The sequence below is a fragment of the Phaseolus vulgaris genome, chromosome 8 (assembly GCF_000499845.2).
Source record: "Phaseolus vulgaris cultivar G19833 chromosome 8, P. vulgaris v2.0, whole genome shotgun sequence".
NCBI lineage: Eukaryota > Viridiplantae > Streptophyta > Magnoliopsida > Fabales > Fabaceae > Phaseolus > Phaseolus vulgaris.
Genome location: NC_023752.2, coordinates 12,856,299 through 12,866,704, shown reverse-complemented (window position 1 = coordinate 12,866,704; position 10,406 = coordinate 12,856,299). Strand labels below are relative to the sequence as shown.

At 29.8% G+C, this 10,406-nt stretch overlaps 1 protein-coding gene across 1 annotated transcript; it reads left to right on the top strand.

Moving 5' to 3' along the window:
* Nucleotides 1-241: 241 nt before the first annotated feature.
* LOC137824596 (uncharacterized) lies at nt 242-790 on the top strand. Its single transcript, XM_068630260.1, has one exon. It carries the CDS (start codon nt 242-244, stop codon nt 788-790), a length of 549 nt encoding a protein of 182 aa, XP_068486361.1.
* Nucleotides 791-10,406: the final 9,616 nt, after the last annotated feature.

The window sequence follows — 10,406 nt, the reverse complement described above, 5'->3', positions numbered from 1 at the left end:
CCCCCAGGCGTTAGTCTGAGAACTGGTCTGTTGGTGGCCACTTGGCTACTGACCACCGATCACCGTTCTGGATGATCTGTCCCCTGACCTCTCTGCCGCCTGATCTGTCGGTGGTCACTTGGTTACTGACCCCCGATCACCGCTCTTGGCGATCGCCTTCCTGATCCCTCTGTCACCTGGTCCACGTGTCACCCTGCGAGTGGTCCACGTGGTTCTCTGCTGCTGACGTCATCGACTACCGATGACCGATCGGATCAGGTATAATGGTGATTGGGTTTGGCATTTGGACTGGCGAAGATCCTTTTTCGACTGGGAGAAGTCTTTGGTGGAGCAGTTGGTTCAAAGATTACAAGAGGTGAAGTTGGTTTTGGGGGAGGCGGACAATTGGGTCTGGAAGGTTAGGGGGTGTCAAATATTCACAGTTAACTCAGCCTATGTTCAGGTAATGAGGGTTCGAGGAGGGGAGTCTTCTCCGGTGTACAGTAAGTTGTGGAGGTGTAAAGTCTTGCCTTCGGCTTTGTTCACTGCTTGGAGGGTGTTGGAGAATAGGATCGCCTATAGGGTTAATTTGGTAAGGCGCGGAGTGGCGGTAGAAAATTCCTTGTTCTATCTGTGTGGGGAGGAGGAGGAGTCGTCTTGTCACTTGTTCTCTGTTTGCAAGTTTGCTTGGCGTGTCTGGTGTCTGTGCTTTGAGTGGCTTGGAGTGTCGTTCGTAATTCACAAGGACCCTATGTCAAATTTTTCACAATTCAAGATGAGTCAGGCTTCTGATTCGGTTAATGATGTCTAGGGTGCAATTTGAGTTGGTATAGTGAGCAAAATCTAGAAACATAGGAACTCAGTCATCTTCAATAGAGGTGTGACAGATGTGTCTGAAGTGTTTGCATCGGTGCAAGTAAAGGTTTGGTCGTGAATTTTTGCAAAGTCTCGTTTTTCTTATTTCCCTTATTCTAGTTGGGTTTTAAATCCTTTGGCTTGTATGAGGTTGATTCATTAATATTGGTTAGTGTTGGTCTAGTTGTCTCTATGCTAAGCTGGTAGGCGCTCTAATAAGAGATTGATGTCATGTATTTTTGTATAAGGATTAAACCACCCTTGAAATGGTTCCTATTTATTTATTTTTTATTACTGATAAAAAAAAACAAAGATCATATTCAAATGTTTGTGTTTGAAAATTGTCACTGACAATAATGCAAGACGCAGGCACGAGATAACAGAGCGTATGAGAGAATGTGAAAAGCTTATCTGCGTTTGAGCGGAGAAATGAGCAAGATGAAGACTAAGAACACAGACAAGAGAGTGAGATTAATTATTTTAATGTTTTAATTTTTTTTTATAAATTAAAATATTAATATATCTTTAAAATAAAATGGTTAAGTGAGTGTGTTTTTTTTTCATTTGAAAGTATAATTTTTCTTTTGGAAATAAGATATAACTATTAAACGGATAAAAATATTAAAAAATACCATTTAGAAGTTCAAAACTTTGATTAAAAGGTTTATGTCCTCTACGTATTTAAGTTTTCATAGGACTAATAATACTAGTAAGTGAGACAGTTGTCATTGGTCAATGATGTAATATAAAACTACTGTCCACATGTATCTTAATTTAATGATATGCATAGTATTTTTTTTTAATTCATTTAATGTGGATACAAATCTTAATACAATCTTCTGCAAAGATAACTATAATGCTTTTGTTTTTTTAAACATCTATCTTATTTTCATACAACTCACTTTAACTTGTATCTTCCGATCTCTTTCTATAAACATTTCTCATCATATCACATTGTTTAATTTTATTTCCTTATCTTCTATATTTTATTTTTAAAATATGTTTGTCTGCAATAGTTAAAATATTTTAATTGAAAATATAAAACCATTTATATATATATATATATATATATATATATATATATATAACTTAAAAACTTTGATAACTCGAAAGTGACTGATAGATGTTTACAATTTCTCTTTTTGCTGGTGGGTACGTTTACAATTATGCACTATAGCAGTATCACATTGACTTTCATTCATTAAATAAATCTGCACAATATTTTTTTTCTGCAATAATTTGTGTATAACACTTGTCACATACGACGTTGAAATTATTTTGTTCTTGAATCTTCCTTTGTCTTTTTGCAAACGTGGTTTAACTGACACCTTCATTATAAAATATTGATTGAATACCACAAAGATTTTCTCTCTATTTTCGTCAGGTTCTAGAATATTTACGAAAATTAGATAAATTCTTTACACACTGCCACTGCTATGACATTAACTATCATGTTAAAAAAAAGTTGGCGAACAATTTGAGTTTAGAGTTTTCTAGAGACGTTTTTGGAAAAGCTTTTAGTTAGAAAAATAAGAGAAAAAAAATAAAATGAGTTTTTAATAAAATAAAATAATTTATATATACAAACTATTTTATAAAATTTTTATTATATAGTTTCTTCATATTTCTATTTTTGAAGTTGTGCATAAATTAATTTTAATTTATAAAAATAGTTTTATTTTTCTTTTCTAATAAATGTAATTATTTTTAAAATTACAATTTACTACACTAATCCCTAAATAATTAAGATAATAACATTTAAATCTAACTATTTAATTACTAGTACAGTAACTTATCCATAATTAAAGCCCAATATGACTTTGGAAATAATATCAAACATTAAAAAATATAAGCAAGTTCTCAAAACTAAAATCTACGAAACTTGGGGATTTAAATTACTGAATCCTCACATGGATATCTGTTTCCTATGAAAAAAATAATTTACTAGAAATTTAATATTATTATGTTGTTGCTTCAACGGGAATAGATTAATAAATTTCATGACAAGCTGGTAGTGTAACTTGTACCCAATAAATTAAGTGGTTTATCGGGTTAAATCTAAACCAGGAAAATGTTAGGGTTGCTTTTTGAAGGATTAACTCATGCTTTTTTTTATAAATAAAGATAAAAACACATTTCTAAACATTTTCTATTTTATTTTTTTAAAATTTATTAAAAGCTATAAATGTTATGAGTTTCATTATTTTAAATCTTTGTTTTCATTCTATATAACTATTTTTTTATAAATTTGTATTTATAAATAATTGTGAATTAAAAAATATTCGAATATGTGTTCCTACAGTCCTATTTTAAAATGATTAGGTTCTGGTAGATGGCCCAGGCACGTGAAGCTGTGCTGGTAGAGTGAATAAAAACAATTAAGAAAATGGTTTGAGATTTTTTGTGTCTACAAATGCAGCATGGTTAGAGTTGAACTTGCAACTTGTTCTGGGTAGGTGAACTCGTTGATTTGTTTAAAACATCTTTGAATTTTATAACTGGTGAATGAGTCAAAAAGTCTTCTGCCTATAGTGATGCACTTATGTAACTTTTTTTTTTCATTGAAAATAATTCAGTCTCGTGATTTCAATGCATAAACGTATTAAACATTTTTTAAAATATTATTATTGTAAAGGGTGGATCATAATCCTTTTTATTTTAAGATTTTCTGTTTTATATGTCGATAAAAATATGATGAGAAATAAAGAAATATTAATAATTATTAAAAAATATTTTTTACATAAAAAATGAAAAAGTCGTGTAATACCTATTTTTAATTTGTAAGTCATTTAATACATATGTACTTTTGGGTTTTTAATGGTAAATACGTACCAAACATTCTTTTATAAGACCAGCATAACATATTCTAGTCTTAAACGTCACTTTTAGGCAAAAATGGACTGTGGAAGAACATATACCAAGTATATAATTAGGAAATGTGGATCTTCAACAACCACGAGAAGAAATTTCACATAAAAGGATCATGCAAAAAAGAGTGCAAATATGTTTTTGGTTCATCACATAACAATACAAATTGAACCTCTATAGGTCAAGAAAGGAGAGAAACATATTGTTTGTTGCGGTGCAAGAAATGTCTTGTTAAGTAGAGTTTTTATGCAAATGAGTGGAGTATATATAACTATAAAATTACCTACTTCTTAGGGTTTTAGGTAGGTAATACCTTGTATATAGTATCTTATAATTTTGACCAATACGAGTCTAGTCTATAAAAAATAACATACCAATACTTTATTCTTTTTTCATTTTTTACAATATGAGTTCTCACTTGACACTAATATTGAATACTATTTGAAATTATATACAATGAGTATTTATTTTTCCATAATGAATGAGTGTATCTAATAATATATCACTCCCCTTAATCATTAATCACTATTATTAGTTGTTATTGTAGAAAAATATAAAACAAATAATAACTAAAAACACAATTAAGGAGATTGAAAAATATTCTTTAGAAATTTTCAAAGAAAACTTTGAACTTTAAGTAAAGTGTTTTATGAACACCAAAACATCATAAGCAAAATTAAAAACTCAAGAACACACAAGAATTTGTATACTGATATGATAATTTGAGCTTAATTTTCACTACAATATTAAAATATCTAATTAAAAGAATTACTTATGTAACTAGATCAAGAAAGAAACAAGCACTCATTGAAATACCGTTCTAAGATGTTGAAATACCGTTCTAAGATTTTAAACATGTAATTAAAACTCTCAATTACATACAATACACACCAAACAATGGTGCATAAATTTCAAATTCAAATTAGAAAAAAAAAACAAAGAAAGATATCACCTGGTGTGTGACAAATTGTACAACAAATCAACATGTATCATACTCAACATTTCTTGATGAACCTTGAGCAATCTTTCTTCTAAAACAATTGAGTTATAATTTGAAAAATATGAATGTCTAATTGAAAGAGAGAGAACTTACTTTTAAAAGGATTTTGAAATAACTAAACATAATAATCGATTATTATTAAATATAATCAATAAATTTGTTCATTCATCAATCCATGAAACATTTTAAGTCAATTTAATCGATTATAACCTGACTTAATTGTTTTTTTATGAAATGTTGTGTTTTTGAAAGAAACACAAAACAATTGATTATATTTTAATTTAATCTATTATAAATTAAATGAAAAATCATGTTTGCACAAATTAATTTATTATTATTGAACATAACAAGTTATATGCGTATCTATGGAAATTTCCTATAGAGCTAACATAGTCGATTATTTTTTTATCATTGATTATTTTATTTTCTTCTTTAAAAACACTCATTTTAACTTTATATAATTGATTATATACTAAACCTAATGGATTAGTTATTCATATTTAAGCTTTGCTACTCAATATCATCTTGGAGACTAGTTTATATTTTACATTTTGATCATCAACATGAGGTGCATGCATTGTCAAAATCATCATCAAATTAACACATCATGTTTTGACATGCTTTACTAACAATCTTCACTTTTTTTATGATAGCTAACCAAAACTAGTCTTGTGTTGTTAATTCATGACATTTGTTATTGAAACAATTAATAAGTATCTTTTTGCTCCTTTGGACATGATAAAAAAGAAAACAATATAGTCCAGACAATATTAAACATGATACCAAAATAGAATATAAACTAATATTCAATATGATATTCATTTTATAAAAGTAGACAAAATATATTAGAAATCAAACTTCAAAAAAATACAATTAAACATCACATATTTAAAAATAACCAATCAATCAATACAAATAAATCATATACACATCACTTAATCAACAACATTATTATTAGCAACATTATTAACAATAACATTTGTCTCCAATATGAGTCATAAAAGCTCCCCTAGGAACGAGCACAATGCAATGACAAAAGGACAATGTTAATTGTAAAAGAACTTGTTAACAATTTTAAAAGAAAGTATGAATGATTATTGATATAACCAAATATCATCTATAAAAGAAAATATCAGATAGTGAAATGAAGTGAATTAGATTATCATGACAAGATAGTTGATTAAGTTACATAGAAACACAAACCAAATTATACAAATCTCATAAAATAGAGTAAATTAGTGTAGGAATAATCTAAAATACCTAATTGATGTTGCACAAACATATAAAAAAATCGTTTACTGCAAATATTACCTTAAGACATTTGTCATAAAGATAAATTACACTAAGCAATTTGTGCTCACTTTATATATATTAAGCAACCACTTATTAAGATACCACGTGAATTTTTTGGCTTCAAAACATATCTCCAATACTGATTAATAGGAATTTTGAGGTACCTAATTTATATTGGGTCCTTTGGGGTTACCACTCTTGTGGCTTCCTTTAGAAATCGAAACATACTTTCCATTAAGAATACCATGATTTTTTTTATATAGCATGTGTTTGATGCATGAACTTTTTTCGAATAATAGAAACAAGTCACAAATGGTGATGTAGATAGTATTAAGAATTTAAAGGAATTTCTAAAAGCTTTTTATTTCTTTTGATGTGTAAAACCAATTCCAACTTTGTCCATTAAAATTTTGTGAACTTAGGAGTACATCAAGACTTGATCTCCCTAATGTGAATTTTACAAGAGTTTTTCATAAGATACTCATTTTTTGTCAAATGCTTCTTGCAATCCTCACTATCAGGAGTTTCCTCTTACGAATTTGATTTACAGTTGCATGAGGAGTTTTCATAAATAATTTCTAAAGCATCAAAATCAATTTTCAAATTATCATTTTCCTCCTGAATTGTTTTAACCTATTCCTAAGCCCTTTATTCTCTACTTTGAGTCTATTGTTTAAATAAGAGAGATGATTTTCTTCTTCATGAAATTCATTAAATGCATCAAACAATTGATTATAGTTTTCATCAATTTCAAAATTAGAACTACTCACAATGCTTTAAGTTGATGATTCTTTATCTGCCATCAAAAAAAGATTACCTTCTTCTTCTTCTTCTTCTTCTTCTTCACTTTCATTTGAGCTACTTGAAGAGTTGGAAGTATTTTTAATATAGACTATGTTGAACATAGGCTTTGATGTCTCCAAATATGTGAAGATTGCTTGAAGATTTTGTTGTTGTTTGTGTTTGTAGGTTTTTGGTAGTTTGAATTTGTAATCCACTCATAGATTTGATCCATGTTTGTTTGATTTTAAGCTTTTTGAAAAAGATGTGTTTTCAAAGAGAAGTGGAAAATCAACCTGTTGAATATTCATTTCAACCGGTTGTTTTACACTTAGAGGTTTTTGAAAAGGATTTGGAACAACATGACTTTGGTTGACTTTGTTGTCAAACCAATTCAATCGGTTGTTTCGAGAATTCATCTGATTGATTTTTGAATTTCTTAACAGAATTTTGTTAAGTTACTTCAATATTTTTTAATTGTTTTAAAACTGATTTGCCTATTGCATTAAATGTTTTTAATAACTGATTGGAGTATGTATAATTTGTTTTACGCTCTTGATTATTATTGATTCAGATTATTGCTTTCAAATCAAGTTTTTCCAAGATTGCTTCAAGCTTTGGATTCTTTCTATGAGTGGAATAAGATTGCATTGTGTTTCTTATTTTCAATCTGTGATTGTATTTGTTTTCATTCCTTTTCTCTCTTAACAATTGCATTTTTGTAAGAACTGTTGGTGTGCAGATTCAGAGGGTGTTTTGAATTTTGTGGTGTATTTACCAAAGGTGGTGTGTGTTCTTGAAGGGTTCAAGATTACCACTTTTGTGTGTGTGTTGTAATCAAGGTGTTTTGATTGCTTAATGGAATACTCAGAGGTTTTCTGGGGATTGGATGTAGCTTTTGGCTAAGAGTGAACCAATATAAATTTACTGTATGAATCTTTCAATCTCTTATCTCTTTAAATATGTTTTTTCTTGAATTTTATAATTGCTGCTCTAAACAACTGGTTGTTTCACAAAAACAACCGGTTGATTTTCTGCTGTTAAGAGAAAACTGTTTTTTAATTCATCTGAACAGATTTCTAATTGATTGATTCTTTTTGGCCATCACTATACCTTCAATATTTGCGAAATTTTTTTTATAAACAATTTACCCCCCTCTTGTTTAAGGCCTACAATTCTAACAATTGGCATCAAGAGTTAGGTTCTTGAAAGTCATTCAAGTTTTGATCCTAATTTTTTTTTCATGACTGATAAACTACTCTTTGAGGAGGGTGCATTTATTAACAGACCACCTCTGTTTTGTGGTGTGAATTACAAGTTTTGGAAGGTAAGGATGAAGATCTTTGTAAAATCAATTGATAAAGGAATTTGGGATGCAATTAAAAATGGTCATTTTGTTCCTATGCTTGAAAATGATAAAGTGATTTGTGAAAAGCCTTAGTCCCAATGGACTGTGCATGAAAGCAAAAAGGCTCAATATGATTGTATTGCAAAAAATATTATTACATTTGCCTTAAGTTTTGATGAGTTTTTTAGGGTATCACAATGTGGCTTCGCAAAGAAATGTGGGATACTCTAGAAGTTACTTATGGAGGAACAAATAACGTGAAGAGAGCAAGGAAACATGCTCTTATCCAAGAATATGAGATGTATAGGATGCAAAAAGGGGAGACAATTGCTGAAGTACAAAAGAGGTTTACCCATATTGTTAACCACCTCATGAGTCTTGGAAAAGTGTTTGAAAAAACGGAACTCAACATCAAAATCCTCAAGTGCCTAGACAGATCTTGGCAGCCCAAGAACCATCTTTAAATCTAAAGATTTAACATCTATGACCACAACTTCATTGTTTGGGAAGCTCATAGAACATGAATTGGAGATGAATAGGCTGAATGTTCAAGAAAATGAAGATAAGCATGTGAGAAACATTGCCTTGAAGACTGTTGGACATAAAAACTGTCAAGACTCAAGTGATGACAGTGATGGAGAAAACCTTAGCTTGTTGACCAGCAAATTCAGCAAATTTCTGAAGAAAAACAACAACATGAATTAATCCTCCAATAGGTATAATAGCAAAAAACTTAATAATTTTAATTTTAACAAATATACCTGCTTTGGATGTGGTGAACATGGACATATTAAAACTGATTTCCTCAACAATGAGAATAAAGAAAAAAGAGCAAGCAAGAAAGGTGAAAAGAAAGGCAAAGCCAAGAAAGCCTACATTGTTTGGCAAGATAATGAAGTTTCTTCCTCTAGCTCATCTTTAGGAGCTGAAGAAGCAAATCCTTGCTTAATGGCAAAAGAAGAAACTGATATAAGCAATGTAAGTTCCAGCACTTCAATTAATTTTGAAAACTACAACCAACTTCTTGATGCCTTTAAAGAAACTCATGAAGAAGCTAATAGGATGACCCTTTCAAATAACGGGTTGAAAGGCTTGAATAATTGGCTGGAAAATAGAGTCAAAGCATAGTAAGAAGAGTTGGATAACTTGAAAAATGATTTTGAAAATCTGGAACTGATTTACAAAAACTCTTATGGAAAATGTGACTTAAGTTCTTGTAAAAATTGTGAATCTCTTGAAAAGAAGGCTCACTATCTTGTGAAAACTATGGACAAGCTTTCAAAAGGTAAATCTAACTTTGAAATTGTTCTTTCTTCTAAAAAATGTTTCTTTGGTAAAATTGGTTTGGGTTTTAATCCACAGAGCAAGAGAAGTGGTGTTTCAAAGCCTTTTTCAACCTTATTTGAAAAACAACTGATTAAAAAATTGAAACAATCGGTTGTTTCATGATTCTATTGTATGAAAAAGGGTCACTCTGTCAGATTCTGCAGAGTTAGGAAATTTTTTGTTCCCAAAGGTATTTTAAAATGGGTTCCCAAGAATCCTAAGGGTTCTAATGATCCAATTAATGCCAATGGACCCAAATTTGTTAGGGGACCAAACCTTGCTACTTGATCTTGCTTTTTTGTAGGTACTCTCAAAGACCAATAATCTGTGGATTAAAGAATCAAGTTTGAAAGGGAAAGAACAAAATTTGTTTCTTGAGTACAACTCTTAATTGCACACAGTTTCTTGAGAGTCAAGTGAAATATTTGACTTATGTACTATGATTATTTGATTGAAAACATTCTCAAAAGCTATGAACTCATTTCTTCAATTTTGTGCACTTTATATAGTTTGGTTAAATAAACTCTTTCATTCATCTTCATACAAAAATATGTGTGTTTAGCGTTCTACATTTTCATCTCTGCCAAAGCTTTTGGTTTATGAAAAATCCAAACTCTTGTCACAGAAAAAAAAAATCGATTGTTTTCACGAAGCAACCGATTGTTTTACCTCTGACAGCATTGTATTAAATTTGTTTTAAAACTCTGTGCATTAGTACAACTGTTTCTTTTCATTCAAACCAATTATGGGTAAAAATTGCACTTATTATAGCTTAAAAAACTCTAAGCTTGTATAGAAATATGTAGAACTTGTATTGTAATAGTTAGAAGTATTTATTGGGTGTTACATATCTAAACTCACAATCCACTCAGACCAAGTGCAAGGCGGGGTGACATAACCCATATATTTTAAAAAATTATATTTTTTTTTCTAAACCCTAATAATTTCTCTGTAACC